The 18785-nt window shown below is 38.1% G+C and overlaps 1 protein-coding gene across 14 annotated transcripts in view; it reads left to right on the top strand.

Annotated features, from left to right (window-relative positions):
- The window catches only part of ENPP3 (ectonucleotide pyrophosphatase/phosphodiesterase 3), a 100818-nt gene that overhangs the window by 67554 nt on the left and 14479 nt on the right, over window positions 1-18785 (top strand). For all 14 annotated transcript variants that reach the window (XM_021087953.2, XM_084956061.1, XM_084956101.1 and 11 more), the window contains 5 exons: window positions 5194-5260; window positions 7189-7276; window positions 9158-9336; window positions 10997-11048; window positions 13164-13318. In XM_021087953.2, the coding sequence (XP_020943612.2) occupies window positions 5194-5260; window positions 7189-7276; window positions 9158-9336; window positions 10997-11048; window positions 13164-13318 (541 nt within the window). The remainder of the gene's footprint in view (window positions 1-5193; window positions 5261-7188; window positions 7277-9157; window positions 9337-10996; window positions 11049-13163; window positions 13319-18785) is intronic.

Raw genomic sequence — 18785 nt, 5'->3', positions numbered from 1 at the left:
ATTTAAAAAAATTTTATAGGTATATTTGATTTACAATATGTTAACTTCTGCTGTACAGCAGAGTGATTCAGTTATGCATATATATATTATTTTTCATACTCTTTTCCATTACAGTTTATCACCGAATATTCAATAGAGTTCCCTGTGCTATACAGTAGGACCTTGTTGTCTTGCTGTATGTACTAGGGTCTCGTGGTACTTTTAACAGTCATCTTTCATTATAAATTTGTTTAACCTTACCTGCTATTATGATCACATGGGTTTTCCTGAGCATGACAATTTCTTGATCTTTTATATGCTATCTAGCGCTTCCGTGTTTGAAAGGACAGTTATTGGTTGGCTGGTCTTAGCATTCTAGCCTTCACAATATAGATGAGAATGAAGAAGAAGGCTGACTGTTCATTGACTTTTCCAGAGATGATCCGTATCAGTACATTCTTAACTTCCGCTGTGGTCTCCTTCAGGTGGCAAACAAGATATAAAGATGTACCAGTTGTCTTACAGGCTTGTAGTGAGTAATTGATTAAATGGCTCTTTCAGGTCTTTGTCATCTTTGTGGTTTTTACAAAAGAGCATGCTTATGGCTAAAAGGCCAACCTAATCAATTAGCTGTAACCTTTCTTTTTTTCTAGTCATAATTGTGATTCATATTGACTATAGAGCATTTGCAAAATATGTCTCTTTAGAGAAAATAAAAGCCATTCTGAATCACTCCACCCCAAAATAATCGATTAATTGAGTCAACAGAATTTTACTGATGCTTGTTATGTGTATCCCAAACCCTGTTCTAGGCATTTGGGATACAGAAATGATTCCTGCCCTCCTGGTCAAATGGAGAAGCCTGATAATAAGCCAGTAAATAAACACACACTCTCTGATAGTTTAACTCATGTTCCCTATTTTTGCATTATATTCCAGTTATTTTTGCATAGGCATAAGTGAATATAAATGGAATCAGGATAATATTACATTTTCTGGCCTTTTTTTATTTGTTTGTATGTTACAAAATGCCAGGGGGATGCAGAGGAAAATGCTTTTGATACGAAACATAAACATCTTTTATTTTAGGGCTGCACCTGTGGCATATGGAATTTCCAGGCTAGAGGTCGAATAGGAGCACCAGCTGCCGGCCTACACCACAGCCACAGCAACTCGGGATCTGAGCGGTGTCTGGGACCTACACCACAACCCTTCGCAACACGGGATCCTTAACCCACGATCAAACCTGCATCCTCATGGATACTAGTTGGGTTTGTTACCGCTGAGCCACGATGGGAACAACTTTTCTTTTTTTATAAACATCTTTATGAAAGATATGTTTAACAGAGGAAGAGGAGATGGAATAGAGGAAGTTGTGTTCTGATATTAATGTGTGCAGGATGAGGAACTAGAGATTTGGTAGAGTCTATTGAATGAGAGAACAAGAAAGCTAAGTACACTGCTAAGTCAGAGAGAGTGTAATTTAAATTAATACCACTAGATGGCACTGGCCTTTCTTCTTGGAATTGGAGTCTCATAGCTCTTTGGCTCAGTGGGCTGTACTGTGGTTCAGGGTACTGTTCCCTGAAAGAAGATTAATATTTGTGACTAAAATTGAGCTTTATTAATGTTAAATATATAGGATTTTTAGTGGTATATGTATGTAATAAATTAATGTGAATAAGATCTCCAATTATTTACTGTTAAGGATAAGAGATCAAAGGAGTTAAACCACTGGTACAAAATGAGAAAGTACCCGTCAGTTTGACAACATGGACTATGGGTTATAGAAGGAGAGTCCAGCGGCCAAAATACCTCTGGATTTCACACATTAATACTCAGTCTCAAATTGTGAGCTTTGTACATTTACTAGCTAGCCATCAGATGTAAAAAGAGCAGCAGCCCTAGAGTTCAAGACCAGGCACCACACCTAGCTTATGGTGAGAACTTGGACAGATTAATGTCTTAATGCAACATTGTTCTCATTTCTAACAAAAGGATAGTCTGATTTTATTATTCCCTTGCTATTTGCATACAGGGTAACTTAGAGGAAACCTTGACCTCAGCCCTAACCAGAACACCTGGGGAGTCCCATCTGATTAGGTCCTGGGTTTACTTTATCTCCAGCTCTTAACATATGAGTCTCAGGCTACCTATTTTCTAAGTTAAAATATGTCATCTTTAGTTATCATGTTGAATATTTGATAATTAGGTTAGATTCCCTTTTCAGAATTATAGAAAATTTCATTATATAGCATAATCTATCTTCCTTCTCTTATTTGCCATTTTAAAAATGTGTTAGATCTCACTAGTTTGGGAAACCTGATTATTTGAAACCAGTTGGAATAATGTTAAAGTTCCCTTTTAGAGAACATGAATAAAAGCTTTTCATTTTATGTTTGGAAACTGACAAAATACATCCTAGGCAAAATGGAGATAGACGCAGTTCCCACCCTAAGGGTTCCTGTCCAGGGAAGGAGGATGGCAACAGGTATAATCGGGTGTAACAACTGCTGCCCTGGGATCAAGTATAAGGCACAAGGAAACAAAGAGTGAGTTCACCCCCAGGTTCATACCCCAGGTACGGATGCCAGATAATGTTAGAGAATGCTTCCTGGTAGGCTGTTTCCTGTCCTGGGTTTTGAAGATTCAGGATGGTTTATGCTAAACACAGCCCCATAAACAAGTCTTCCTGAGCAGTTGTCTGGTCTGTGCATTGCACAGAGGCACTCACCCAAGAAGATGAGTGGGAGCAGAAATCTACTCCTTGCTCAGCCCGCCAAGTCTTGACAAACTGTGTCTGCAGAAGGAAAGGGACCCCTTTTCTTTACTGGAGGCAGCCATCTGCTTGCTGAGCCTTGAGCCTGCCTGGCTGTGTCTTCTTAGAGGTGCTTCCTTCTCTGACTATTCTGCTCAGAGAAGAGGAACCCCCCCCCCCCCGCCAACCCTTTTTAAACCAACTCTGGGGCAAGGAAGGGTAGAGAGTCGGGTTTCCAGGCAGAGGGACTAGATTCCATCAGCTGCAGGTATTCCCTATTGCCAGAGCAACTAGTGAATGAAGCTTCCCTCTGTATGAAGGACCTTACCTTTTAAGACTAAGGACTGTGACTTTGTGGAGAAAATAGGAGGTCACTGGGAGGTACAAGGGGGCTAGAGGTAAATATATTGGGATTTGCATTTCAGAGGTCTCGCTGCATCTTCCATATGGAGGAGATGGTCCAGTGAGTGGTAGAGACAGCCAGTTAGAAAGAGGTGTAGTGACTCATTCTTCAGCATTATGGCAGCCCCAAGGGACACTGTGGCGCCATGGCGGGTGGTGAAACTAGTTAGCACACTATCAGGAAATTATGTATGGTGACTCAGATTTCCCAGGACGGTACTGGTTCATTATATTCTGTCTCACATTTGTACTCATTACAACATATGTTTCCATTTCCAGCAGGGATATATAGTGTTAAAGACAATTAGGGGTGTGTGTGTGTGTGTGTGTGTGTGTGTGTGTATTAGAGTTATTTGGAAGATCTGGAGTTCAGAGTCACAATAACCAAGTTAGGTCAGATCTATCTATCTTAGAACGGTGAAAGTAGAAGAAAGAAACGAAACAAAAAGATAGGACTTGGCAACTAATTGGGTATCAAGAGAGAAGTCTTTCTCATCTCCCATCTGTGTCATTACCCACCTCTAGTGAGAAAGGAGGCCTTGATTTTGCCTTTATTAATTAGACATGAGGAAGATAAAAGAGAATTTGTTTCAAAAAATTTTATATGGTACTTGGAAGTTGAGCTAGACTATGACAGATAAAATCAACTCATCTTTTCCAAGTGTCAGCTTCCATCTTTCCACGTGTAATTTCCAGTGCCAAATTAATGGTTGGAAAGCTTGAATACAGGCAATTAAAGGAGCAAATTTCTAAGGTTTTCACTTGGAAAGCGATAGAAAATAGAGCTTTTTTAAACAATATTTTAAACTTTTGCTTCCAAATGCAATTTTGTAATACTAAAGTTTTCTAATTCAGTTGGTTTAGAAGTTGGAAATATGAAAACAAACAAAAACTAGGTTTTCTTCTGAAAGTTCCCTGCAATTAAGTGTATGGCATTGTCACTGCTGTGGCTCAGGTGTGATCCCTGGCCCAGGAACTTCCACCTGCTGCAGGTGAAGCCAAAAAAAAGAAAAAAGAAAAAGAAAACCCTAGATTTTTCTGAAAACAGAAAGATAAATAAAGGATCAATTTTAGAAAATTTTACCAATGGCTTGGTTCAAAAGACCTTTTCTTTTTTTCATTAATGAATACTCTAGCTTCCCACACAGAACTTAAAACTGAATTATCCTCAACCATACAGTTCGGTGAATCTTGGGAAACTGAATATCCATGCAATAGGGATAAAAATACTTTTTAAACAAATTTTACCTTCTACCAACAGTTTTATTGGAATTAAGATGATGTGAACTGACACCTTAGAGTAATCGGATTTAAACCCCTTATAAATAGGCCTCTCTTGCTTTCCCCATTCTAGGTAGTACTTACTTTCTCCTTTCTTGATAATTTCCTCAGTTCCAAAGATTTATTTTTAAAGCACTGAAATACGTAAAGTAACATATTAATCAAACTATTCTTAGTCACACAAGGATAAAAGTACAGGTATAAAAGTACAGGTAAGCCCGAAGACAAATTTTTAAAAAATTTGTGCCTTTGTTCATCCTTTTCTTTTTTTTTCTTTTTAGGGTCGCACCCATGGCATAGGGAGATTCTCAGGCTAGGGGTCAAATCGGAACTACAGCTGCCAGCCTACACCACAGCCACGGCAACTCAGGATCCAAGCCTCATCTGCAACCTACATCACAACTCATGACAATGCCAGATCTTTAACCCACTGAGCAAAGCCAGGGATCGAACCCGCAACCTCATGGTTCCTAGTTGGATTCATTTCTGCTGCGCCACTATGGGAACTCCTGTTCATCCTTTTCTTAATGTTTGAGTCAAACACTTTGAATTCTATTTATAGACCCTGGAATTTTCCATCCTCTACCATTTTTCTGTCTGTTTTTCTGTGGTTGTGAATTTGCACATGAAAATAAATATATTTCTGCTGTTGTTGACCGAAAAATTTACTTATATAAAAGTAGAAGCTACATCAAAATCCATTACAGCTCCATTTGCAATAAGGTTTCATGTCAAAAGATTGGTAAAAATGTAATAATATCATTTCTTTACAGGAGTAAAACATCTTCATCTTGTGGAGGAGGCAACCATGGTTATAATAATGAATTTAAGAGCATGGAGGTAACTTTTTGCTTTTTTATAACAAACATTTATTGAGCACTTACTTTATGACAGCTGATGTTCAGGATGACTCTTGTATACATTTGTGAACAACACAGATAAAGATCCCTGTCCTCATGAAGTTTTCCTTCTAACAGGTGGATATAGACAACTGGCATAATAAAGCAATATATTGTTTGGTATGTTAGGGGGATAAGTGCTATGGGAAATAAAGATAAAGGAAAGGAGAGCAGGTAGCAATTGGGGGTGTTTGGGGGTGCCATGGGAGCAGAGTGCAACTTTAAATAAGATGGAGAGAGTAAGATTCATTGAGATGACATTTGAGTGGAGACTTGAAGAAGGTGAAAGAATTCTTCTTTCAAATACTCAGGGGACGAATGTTCCAGGCAAAAGAAACAGCCAATGTCAAGGCCCTAAGGTGGGAATGTGTCTGGTGTGTTGAGGGCACAAGAACCTTCATTAGGCTATTAGAAGGCTACTAGGCTCTGGCTGCAACTGACTGGAGGGGAGAGAGTGAGTGTTAGGTGGACATGTTAAATTTAAAGTATTTATTAGGCATGCAAGAAGAGATGTTATGTAAAGGCAATTAGAGAGTCTACCTAAAGAGACAGAAAACCGAGCTTTAGACTCATCAATTGTTTACGTGTATAAGGTGTATAAGTAAATATACACAATATAAATTATGTACGTGACTAGAGAAGATCCTCAAGGATTGAATGTAGGTGGAGAAGAAGACCAAATACTGAGCCCTAAGCTCTTAGACTTGAAAGCAGATCCAATGAAAGAGGAAAAAAGCAGGAGTGTGTGGTGTCCTTGGAGCCTTGAAGGAAGCCATGTGTAAAGTGTTGCTAATATTCCCCAACAGGTGAAGGAATACAACCTGCTTGTCTTACCTGGTTCCACTTGTAACACACACACATACACACACACACACACACACACACACACACACACATCCTTTTCCAAATAAAGAAAGATGTATTGGGCTCTCTATGAATAGAACACACTGCCTCTTAACATGGTCATGATGAGTTATATCTCTTAGTAAATACTTGAGAAATTTCTGGAGACATCATACTTCTCTTTTAATTAGGGTACTATTTGATAATTAAGTTAATTACTATAAGAAAATACCTATGCCTCCAATTCTTGGCTGATTATCTCAGGATAATATATATGTGTGTATATATTCCTGTCACCTGAAAAGAATTGCTTATCCATGTTTGATACTGTTCCTCCTGTTTGGAGTTTAAAACAATTAGATCTGTTATAAATAATATAATTAAGTTACCTTTAATTAGTTAAACACAAAGAAAAATATTTAGATCTCTTCATCCTAAAAGTAAATGGGAAATGTATCTAAGAAATCAGTGAGTTGGTACAAGTTGTGCAAAAATTTAATGCTTAGAAATGTCAACATTTTTGGTCACATAGCAGCAACATATTTGAACAATGATATGAAAGGAGTATAAAAAGAATATATGACACTGTGTGATGAATTCTAATTTCTATTGCCCGAGTCTTGTAAAATTGTGCTGGGACTGGTTGCACACGTTGCTTGTATTCTCTTAGTCTGTTGACATAGGAGGCTCTATGGAAGCAGGTGATTTAGAAAATACAGCATAGATTATATTTGATTGGGATTGGTACAACGTCACAGGTGGAAATGATGCAAAAATCTGCAAAGCAGCCAGTATAAGTGGAGTATTTTAAATTGTGGATCAATATATGTATACACCTATAATTTATGTAATATTGTATAGCAACTATACGTCAATTATAAAAAAAATCATACAGTGGAAAAAAGTCTGGACAGAGGGCTAAGACAACAAATAGAAGAGCTGTTAGGGAAAGAAAATTGTGTTTCTTTCAACATCTGTTTTTGAGTTTACGTGGCATCTAGTAACAGGAGGACTATCACCACCTAGGCTATTTTTTTGGCACATGGACCCAGTTTTAAAGAGAAGACTGAAGTTGAACCATTTGACAATATTGAAGTCTATAACCTAATGTGTGGTAAGTATGTCTATATAAATTGAACAAACAAATAGAGGTAGAGTTTTAAACATATGTATTTTTTTTTTATGGCCGCACCCATGCCATATGGAAGTTCTGGGGCCAGGGATTGAATCCGAGCTGTAGCTGCAACCTAGGCCACAGCTGCAGCAATGCTGGATCCTTAACCCGTTGGGCCAGGCTGGGAAGTGAACTTGCCCTTCCTCAGTGATCTGAGCCACGGCAGTTGGATTCTTAACCCACTGCACCACAGAAAAAAGCCTAAACTCACATTTTTGAAATTGGTGAAAGATTGAATCCCAGAAATAGATGCTCTGCCCTAAGAAAACAGAAAATAGAAAAGAGGAGGGAGAATTGTTTATTATTCAGAATTATTCAGTTACAAGTGTGAATATTTTCTTTTCTTTTTTCTTTTTCTTTTTTTTTTTTGGTAATGATAAAGGTTAGATCTCAGGAAACCAGCTTTTCTATTAGTTACTATATGAAAATTCAGTAGAATTTAATATAAGTAAAATTACACTTTCAACTTTTCAGAGCAGGAATAACACACCCAAAAACAGAAGTGTTTTCTTGTAGTTACAGAGAGAAAGCTTCAAGCATAAAAGGATGGTTAAAAAAAAGTCCTGTTTGGGTAGATGTTTTTATTACACTCATTGTTAAAAAAACCTTAATGAATGAGAGTTTTGAGGAATCTAACCTCCCATCCTGACTACATGCTTACCTCGGACCACACGTCGTTTAGCTAGGCTAGTCAGTGACTGAGTTGCAATTTCATCTTTAGCTATAGGAATTTGTGAACATAAATATGCTCACAATTATCACTCTTAATCTTGCCACTGGCCTGTGGTAATCGAATGTGACTTAGAGACCAAAGAGTGTTCAGTTAGAAATAATGTGTTATAGCCTTAACTTAAATTCCTGGTTCCCAATGCTGACTTTATGGTCAGGGCTGCTGGCCTTTCTCAGGGAAGGTTTAATAGGAACCAGATGGGATTCAGTTCAAGGAGAGATTTCTTTGATAGTATTCAGTAGGAGCCACTTACAAGGTTATGTTTGTGAAATAGTTGTATGTTTTGTTTTTATGGGAAAAATTAGAAAAAATTCTCAAAATATTAAGCAAAGTTTACTAGGTTTAATTTCTCTTAAGTATATGTACTTAGAGAATTTTCCTAGAATTAAATATACCATAAGTGGGGAGTTCCCGTAGTGGCGCAGCGGAAATGAATCCGACTAGGAACCATGAGGTTGCAAATTCGATCCCTGGCCTTGCTCAGGGGGTCAGGGATCCTGTGTTGCCGTGAGCTCCATATGTTGTGGTGCGGCCCTTAAAAAAAAGACAAAAATATATATATATATACCATAAGATTGTACATTACTTAACTAATGTACAGTCTTATTATTATTATTATCTTATTAATAAATTAATTTTGTTTTTACTAAAAGTATAGCTTTTTATGCTAGAAAACCATGATATATCCGATTCGACCCCTAGCCTGGGAACCTCCATATGCCGCAGGGGCGGCCCAAGAAATAGCACAAAAAAAAAAGACAAAAAAAAAAAAAAAAGAAAAAGAAAAAGAAAACCATGATATGTCTAAGGCAAAATGAGATGGTTTAAGCAAAGACATTTTTCTCTGGAGGAGCAGAAACAGTTCATGAACTTTCCTGTGGCTCATTTCAGCAACTGTTTCTGTTTTCTAGATAGAGTAGGTATGGAAATTGTGGGTTATGGAGGAACTGGTAAACTGAATGGCCGTATTCCACTGCATTACAGCAGAATGTATTAAAGAAATGAACAGTGGGTGTTTGTTTTCTCACACCCTCTGCGTAGATATTGTTGCCTTTTAATTTAAAACTACTTTGAATTTATTTTTTGAACAGATCTTCTACACATTCAGCCAGCACCAAACAATGGTACACATGGTAGTTTAAACCACCTTCTGAAGGTGCCTTTTTATGACCCATCCCATGCAGAGGAAGTATCAAAGTTTTCTGTTTGCGGCTTTACTGTGCTATTGCCCACAGATACTCTGGAATGTTCATGCCCTGGGCTACAAAATGTAAGTAGTAACTTCATGAATCCATTAGAATGTAAAGGGGCAATCTAATCTATAACCAGGGTAGCTGACAACCATGTTTGTGTTCTGGCTCAGACATTTACTAAGTAAACATGTGGTTTCTCTGAGCCTTATCTGGAAATGAGAGATACATTATCAGATTAAGTATGTGAATATATTTCATAAACTGGAAAGCACTATTTGGAAATTGTTAATCCCTTGTGAACTGTCTTCAGTGATTTGAAACTGTGGAGGCCTGGGGCTCTGTTGGATTTCCTTCATCAACCATCCCTCTTATACCTTAAGGATCAGATGGTCATGCCTGGTTAATTCAGAGCAGAAAGAGCGGGAGGACGCAGGGCCTGGGATCTAGCATCAGATACACCCACCAGGATAGGAGCTGTGGCATCTACTCAGTGGGAAGCCTAGTATCCAAAGTGGGAGGTATTCTTCTGGGTAGCAGTGAAATATCCTCTGATCAGATAATGCTCGGGGGCTGGCTGACCAATACTCAGCCTTGGGAAGTTCTTTTTAGTGGATTAGTCCTGCTCAGGGGCAGGACTTCAGCTCCCAGGAGACTCTCAACAGGGTGAGATTCTGGCGCTAGGAGGGGCCTCCTAAAGGCAAGGAGTCAGAACAGGAGCTCAAAATGCAAGGACCAAACCCACCTGTGAGAACTGCATCGAGTGGATGGGGCTGGGATTTCAGAATGGAATGGGAGCCCAGTTATCAGGAGTCCATCAAGCTAAAGCTAATGTCAAGGTGCATTTGATACCAAGTTCAAAGTGTGGTTGTAGAACTAAATAAACACCTGCTGCCTCAGATAAGAATTGTTTTTGGGAGCCAGGGGGCAGGGAAGACTACGCTCTCTAATCCTCAGAATGATATTATGCCACAGAAATAAATATGTAATTAAATTACTAACCAAAAAAGGCTTAAAGGGACAAAAGTCCAAATTTCCCAATAAAAATCAAATCCAGACAAAAGATCAGAGTAAGGTTATGGGTTTCCTATTGCTCTGGATTTCAGTGGAACCACTGATTAAAATAATAATAATAAATATTATAAGGTGAGTGTTTTATTCCTCACCTTAGAGATAAAGAGGGCTCAGAAAAGTTAGGCAAATTTTCCAGTGTCATGGAATCTCAGTCTCTCTGACAGAAAACCCCAAGTTCTTCTCTGTAAGCAATGCCCCTTGCTACTCAAACTGTGGTCCCAGGATCAATGTCAGCATTGCTTGTAAGCAAGTTTGAGATTCAGAATCTCAGGCCCCACTGAGGTTGGGCTTACTGCATCAGGATCTGTATTTTAGCAAGATCCTTGAGGGAGTTGCATGCATATTAAAGCTTGAGAAGCCCTGAGATGTTGTCATCCCAACTTAGTCGTTGATTCCAGCTAAGGTCAGAATAATCTGTCCCATTATCGATTACATCTTTGCAAACTCCCCCCCACCAAAGAAAAAAAAAAAAAAGTGTTCCTGGGAGTTATATCTCTATATTTCTGAGTTAGAAGCAGAACTGGAATTTAAACTCAAGTTAGTCTGACTTTTTTGTTCAGTAGTAAAACATTCATGTGACTACCACAGAAATAATCTTGATCACCTTTTAAAACATAGGTTGTAACTTTGATTCACTTTCTCCCTCTCTCCCACATTATCTTGCAGAATGCTGACATAGAACATGTAAATCAGATGCTAAATCTCACTCAAGATGAAAGTAAGTCAACAGAAAGTGTGTTGCTTCCATGTTTAGACCTAACAAAGCGCCATGTTGCTTTTTGGGGGTTCTCCCAAATAAGCTCACAGGTTCATCTGAACGTAAAGATTTTATTGCCAATATTCAGGAAAGAAAAAACCCCAGATCTAAGAACAACAAAACAAGCATGGAGTGCTTACAGTGGTTCTAAGCCTGGCATGTGCCTTGTCTATATTGCCCTCTTCACTTTCTTAGATGTAAAGAGACAAACTGCCTGGGTTTAAGTTCTACATCCACTGCTTCCTGACTGTGTAACCTGGGCCAAATTACTGAACCTTTCTGTGTTTCAGTCTCTTCATCTATAGTAATGGTACTCACCTCATATAACTGTGAAGATTAAAAAAGCTAATCCATGGAAAGAATTTAGAAGTGCTTGGCCTGGAGCAATGTTATTACTACCAGTTTCTTTCTTTCTTTCTTTTTTTTTTTTTTTTTTACATAAAACAATTTTAATTGAGGTAATTAACATTTAACATAAGTTTCAGGGGAACAACATAATGATTTGATATTTGTGAATATTGAAAAATGACCACCATGGTAAGTCAAATTAACATCTGTCCCCATACATAGTAACTAATTTTGGTTTTATCTTTGTTTTTTCGGCTGGGTGTTTGTTTTTGTTTTTGTTTTCTTTTCATGTTTTAAGCATACGGAAGTTCCCAGCCTAGGGGTCCAATTGGAGCTCTAGCTGCTGGCCTATACCACAGCCAGAGCAACACAGGGGTCTGACCCGAGTCTGCCACCTACACCACAGCTCATGGCAATGCTGGATCCTATAACCCACTGAGCAAAGCCAGGGATCAAACCTTTGCCCTCATGGATACAATCAGGTTCATTACCACTAAGCCACAATGGGAACTCCTGTTTTTGTTTTTGTTTTTCTTTGTCTTTTGGCCACCCCACGGCATAGGGAGTTTCCCAGGCCAGGGATCAGATTTGAGTCGCAAGTTGTGACCTGAGCCACAACTGTGGCAACGCCAGATGCTTAACCCACTGTGCTGGGCTGGGATTGGAACCTGTGTCCCGAGCATCCAGGACGCTACCAATCCTATCACGCCGCAGTTGGAACTCCACAAATTTTTTTTTTTTCTTTTTGCTTTTTAAGGCCAAACCTTCGGCCTATGGAAGTTCCCAGGCTAGGGGTTGAATCGGAGCTATAGCTCCCGCCTACCCCAAAGTCACAGCACATGGGATCCGAGCTGCATCTGCAACCTACACCACAGCTCAGGGCAACATGGATCCTTAACCCACTGAGCAAGTCCTGGGATCCAACCCACGTCTTCATGGATACTAGTCAGGTTTGGAACCTGCTGAACCACAGCGGGAACTCCTACAAACATTTCTTTTTTCTTGTGAAGATGATGTTTAAGACTTACTCTCTTAGCAACTTGCAAATATGCAATACTGTATTATTAACTATAGTCAACCTGTTGTCTTTTAAGTATTCTTGTATTAAACTCTCTGGGTCTGATTCATCATTTATAAAATGGAAATACCTACTTTTAGAGTTGTTATGAAGATTAAATGAGTTAACAGATGTGTGTACCTAGAATAGTGTCTTGCACATAGTAACTTCAATAAATATGTTGGCTGTTTTGACAATCTTCTTATAAGCTACTGAGGGTTATTCTTGACATGAATACCCTGTGGGTTTTTTTAACCATCAATAATTGATGGAATTTAAATTATAATGGCAGACAGTTAAAAACCAATAAATACATTAGGACATACTCTTAATAAAACTCTGATTTCTTTCCTAAGAATTATTAAAGTAGGTCATCTTTGTTATACAGTATGTACTTTTGATTTTAAGGTTTTTATCTCTTGAAACATGTCTTGTGAGCTGTTAGCTGTTTAGCTAAACATTTTCTCTAAGCCTTAGTTTTATAATTTGTAGAATGGAATAATAACACCTACCTCATAGGGTGGTTGTAAGGATTAAAAGAGGTTAAAAATGTAAAATAGATATATGAATACCTGGAAAATAATAAGCCATCAGAGAGTGATAGTTGCTATGTATAGAAACATTTGCTAATTTCACAAAAAATTTTTTATTTTATGTTATTTTTATTTTAGTAACAGCAACAGAGAAACTAAATTTGCCATATGGGAGGCCCAGGCTTATGCAAAAGAACAAAGAACCCTGTCTCCTTTATCACAGGGAATATGTCAGTGGATTTGACAAAACTATCAGGATGCCCCTTTGGAGCTCATATACTGTCCCTAAACCGGTAAGTTCCTGTGTCCCTTGATCCATGCAGACTGGAAAGAAATTGTAGTTCTTTAATATTCTAAAAGTTGAATTTTGATTTCCAGTAGAGATTCCAAAGGGAGCCCGCTGGCCTTCGGCTTGTAAGACTATCTATGTCCAAGGTTTTACAGGTGCAACACAGATGCAAAAGAGTAGTACATGGTGTTTAGCCAGGAGAAAGTAGAAAGTGTTTCAGGCCAATTGGCCAGTTGGTCTAGCAGACAGAAAAAAGATTTCAAAGAGAAGCAACAGGAAGTACAGAGACTCATTTCATTTGGTATTTTCCAAATATATGGTGGGTATATCTGAAAGGTGATGGTAACTGAGGTCTTAAGGGTTTTGTATTTATTTGATTACCTAAAAATACTTTACTATCTGCTGCGTTCTGTGGTTGGCACAAGAAACACCGTGTGAATAAGAGGTAATGCTTCCCAGAAGATCTAGCACTCTAAGGAGTCAGGCTAGACTTACGCGCACGGTTGTGTCATGTCGCAGAGACTGAGGTTGAGAATCCAATTCTTAAATCCTCTTTCCTCTTTCACTATCTTGCAAACTCCTTTTTAATTAATGGCACCAGGACAATTGGCTATCATAAAAAAATGTTAGGTTCCTTCTTTTATTTGTATTCCAAATAAAATCGCAAGTGAATTTATAGACCTAAATGTGAACAGCAAATTGATATTTTCCTTTGTTATATCTTTCTGACCTTAGGATAGAGAAGGATTTCTTAGGACAGAGAATAACAACAATAGCAAAAGTACAGAGGAAATTGATTAATTTTCTGCACCAACATTAATGTGTGGCAAAAAAAAGTTATGGTTGGGACAGTGTACCTGCATTGCATGTAAGAAACAAGTGATGAGTGTACAGAATAGCAATTGGGATCCAGAATAGCTAATACATTTCTACCAGTAAACAAGAGAATGATAGGCATCTTAGTTAATAAATGGGCTAAGGAAATGAGTCAAGTAATTGAATTTCAATAGCAGTCTGGGAAATAAAAATTAAAGCAAAATTGAAGTCTGTCAAAAATCAGCCCAAACACTCCTGAATGGCAGGAATGGTTTTATTTAGCGCAAGGGAGCTGCCCAGTTAAATGCTTATTGGATGAATGCACTGGATAAATTAATTACAACCACTATTTTTTTTTTTCTCTTTTTAGGGCCGCACCCATGGCATGTGGAAGGGCGCAAACTAGGGGTCCAATCAGAGCTGTAGCTGCCGGCCTACACCACAGCCACAGCCACAGCCACAGCAACACAGGATCTGAGCCACATCTGCAACCTACACCACAGCTCAGGGCAAGGCCAGGGATTGAATCTGCGTTCCCATGGACACTAGTCAGGTTAGTTAACTGTTGAGCCACTACGGAAACTCCCCAACCACTATTTTTAAAGAACTAAAGACAAAGCAGTACTTCCAACCAGGGTAAATAAATAATCAGGAAGCTGTATTTGTAGAGGAAATCTTAGTATTTTTAGATGCAAAGATTCTGATGACACCCCCCTACTTGTTACTGTTCTTGCTAAGGGTATAGTTATTCCTTTCCTTTTATGGGAAAGAAGTGATTGGTTGTATCCAGTTTATTTACTCTTCTTGTTCCAATTCAGAATTTTGGGAAAAAAAATAAGTATATTTTCCCACTACTAACTAAAGCTTTGTGTGTTCTGAAAGCCAACTCTGTTGCTGACAATAGCCTAACTGTGTTCAGTGGTAGGAGAGCACTAACGTCGTTTACCAATGTGGGCAAATTTTACAAACAGTTACCTGCATTCATATGTATGGTTAATGGTAACATCGCTTCTATAATATGCAGAATGTTCAGTTGTCTGATTTTCTTCAGCATGCTAGGAAGCATATTATGAAACAGTAGTGTGAAATTACTTATTTCTTAAAATAATTTCTATTTCCTTTTTGTTTTTGAGAAGGACAGTATATTCAAGGCCAGTTTGAGTATTCAGATCTCTATTTGAAAAGTCCAGGTACCAGAGATTATGCGGAGTTAAGGGGAATGTTTGTTTTTAATACTTTCCCTTGCTGTCTTGCATTCCTGAATTTATATGAGCTTTAGCGGAAACCAAAGGCAGAGAGATTTTAAGTGGGCTCAGAGGAGGAGTTTAGTACAATTCTTTTTTGTTATTGTTTTAAAACTAGCTTCTTTGTTACCAAAAGTTCCTGTCCTTTCACTGATCCCACAGAGCTGCTTGTGTATTTCTCCTTCCACGTGACAGGATGGAATTCTAGCAATTTTCTGCTTTCTAATTCAGAAATTACTGTTAGTATGTTGTGGTTCAAGAAAATTACATACGAGGATGTTTTGAGATTCACATAAAAATGTTGTAAATCAGCTCTGTGTTTGAAAAATCAGACTTTAAATAAGCACTTTTTGGAACATGGACCCAATTGGCTTGTGTCTTTAAATTTTAGGGAGCTTTTGTTTTCCTGTGGTTTTGGTGGGTTTTCTGATTGCTGTTGTTATTATCTCAGAAGAGTTCTGGAGAAGTAGCTGTGATTTGAAATCATGGTCCTACAGCATTTGTTTCAAAACCATTAAGGTTGATCAGATGGTATAAGGGTATTGCTTGTGGGCCTTCTCAGTAGGAAGATGGGAATTGTTTTTTCTGTTGCTTGGTGACAAATTAAAAATAATAGCAAGAATTACAATTATTACTTAGCATATATTCTTCAGGAGTTGAATATGAAGTGAAAGGGCTTTTCAGAGAAGAAAATGTAATACATTTTGAAAAATATCTCCCTCTCTATATACATATGTATATACATTTCCCATATCTAAAGTTTTACAACGTCTTTTTTTGTTTCAAAAGCTTGTTAGCTCTGATATTATAAATTATGACCAGTCATGTTTTGTGAGTCTTTAAAAACTAGGGACTTTATTGTTTATTGCATAAGTTTTTTTGAACTATAAGAAATATATTTCCCTATAGAAAAAAGTCCCATGAGTAGAAAAATAATTTAAAATGTGTATAGCCATTATCCTTACCATAAGGCAAGATCATAATTATCCAGTCTTCAAGAAAAGAAGTTTTAGCTTTGGCAGTCAGCCTACAGGTAAGGAGAGTCTATAATGTCAATAAAAATAATTTTATCCCTTGTTCAAGTTCTATTTTGTTTCCATGCCAGACTAGAAATGAAAGCATCTCACTTTCCTGTCTGTGCTCATTGTCTGCTTCCCTTGAAGAATTTTGAGAGCGAGGGAGTTCAGATTTTATCTGAGTGCTTGGGTTCTATTTATTGTTTTCCTGCCTTTCTATCCTCTGGCTTAAAAAATTCTAAGGAACTCTGAAAGGATAATAGGATGAAAACCGTGGGAGGAGGGGAGGTAGTGGCGCAGGGCGTAGTGATAAGGTGGTGGTTCCCTGTGCCTTCTCTCAGGAGCCCAAGATTCAGAAATGATAGAACCACAGCTTCCCTTCATCCTTCTAGAAGGCTGCTTACTGCATGATCTCTCCTTTATAAAGGAGGCCACATCTGTCTTTCCCAGTCTTGATGCACTTATATTTGGAGGTTCAGGTTTGACATGTAAGAAACACATCTTAAGATTTTCAATTAGCCGAAAATGTGTAACTTTTTTTTTTTAAGTACTTTCTGACTAAAGCCATTCTGGCCCTTTTCCCCCAGCCCCAGGTCTGCACCACTTCGAGAAAAGTAGTGAACATTTCACCCAATTAAATCGCTTGAGCACAACTTCCATGGCTGCAGGCTCAGTAAAGATTATAATAAACTTTCTTCCTTAACATTTTTATGATTTCAAGTATTAAATATAGTCATTTCACTTTCCTTACATTATGGAAAGTGCATCTACAGCTACTTTTATGTGTATATCATATATTTCTTCAAGTCAAATACTGGGTGGTAGGAAACCTCAACAGACAATATGCTGGGTGTCTATAGGGCTGATTCGGTCATCAGTCAACCTTTCTGATTCTCCCACTTAACAACATTTTTATGTGCCCCTTTAATGCCAAGTGAAGAAACCGGGCCGTTCAGAACTGTTCACTATATGTTTTTGAAAAAATATAAGCAATTCTAAGCAATAATAATATAAGCAATAAGATTTCTAGTATCTGCCACCAGAAGGAAAGTGAAATAAATGGTGAGAGCTAATCCACTGCATCTAACACAAATGTCTTCATCTTTCTTGGTCTGCTCCTTGTTTTGGTGACTATATGACTGAGGAGTTTCCTAAGAAAAAGGAATTAGGGAAGAGACATATCTGAGATTTTGTGCATCTCAAGATGTTTTTATTCTGTCGATATGCTTAATTGATGGTTTAGCTTTAGAATTTTAGATGCAATTTTTCTTCAAAATGAATAGAGTACTAGACTAATGCTTTTTTTCTTTTTGTATAGTTGAGTTACAATGTTGTGTCAATTTCTGCTGTACAGCACAGAGACCCGGTATATACACATTCCCTTTCTTATATTTTCTTCCATCATGGTCTATGCTAAGAGACTGGTTAGAGTTCCCTGTGCTATACAGTATGACTTCATTGCTTATCTATTCTAAGTGTAATACTTTGCATCTACTAACCCCAAACTCCCAGGCTATTCCTCTCCCTTCCCCCTCCCCCTTGGCAACAGCAATTTTATTCTCTATGTGTGTAAGTCTATCTCTGTTCTTTGGATGTGTTTATTTGGAACACAGTTTTATTCCACATGTAAGTGATATCATAGACTTCTAATGTTTTTATATGTTCCCTTTCCCCATCTCTCGTCTTTAATTCTGCTTCTTGAGCAATATCTGCAAATTCATCTTCTAGATCTCATTGACTATCTAATTTCTGCTGTCATATTTTTAAATCTAAGAGCTCGGAGTTCCCATTGTGGTGCAGCTGAAAGAAATCCAACTAGGAACCATGAGGTTGTGGGTTCGGTCCCTGGCCTTGCTCAGTGGGTTAAGGATCTGATGTTGCCATGAGCTGTGGTATAGGTCGCAGATGCAGCTTGGATCCCTCATTGCTGTGGCTGTGGCATAGGCTAGCAGCTATAACTCTGATTAGACCCCTAGCTTGGGAACGTCCATATGCCATGGGTGTGGCCCTAAAAAGCAATAAATAAATAAATAAATAAACAAATAAATAAATAAATAAACCTAAGAGCTCTTTCTGTTATCTCTTTCTCTTTTCTGCTCTTTCTTTATGGATGTCATACATACTCTCATCTCTCTGAGAAGTGAGTTTTCTTCTGCTCTCTGCATTGTCTCTTTATCTTCTCAATTTCTCTCCCCAAGCCCAAGAAATATCTGGTGGTCCTTCGCTGTCAGCTCGTATTTTAAGGGAGAGGCACTAGGCTACGTGGCTGGGCCTTGCCAGCTTGATAGGCTTCCTGATAGTTAATCAGGACAAGAACCAGACATTTTGTTGGGGACTTCCAATAGTAAGTATCTAGTTTTCATTTCAGGCTGGTTTGTTTTCCGAAGAAAAGACA

The sequence above is a fragment of the Sus scrofa genome, chromosome 1 (genome assembly GCF_054392235.1).
Source record: "Sus scrofa isolate SSC_HxYL_T2T_F1_AM1 chromosome 1, Sscrofa_HxYL_maternal_Yorkshire_Landrace_v2.0, whole genome shotgun sequence".
NCBI lineage: Eukaryota > Metazoa > Chordata > Mammalia > Artiodactyla > Suidae > Sus > Sus scrofa.
This window is presented reverse-complemented; position numbering and strand designations above follow the sequence as displayed.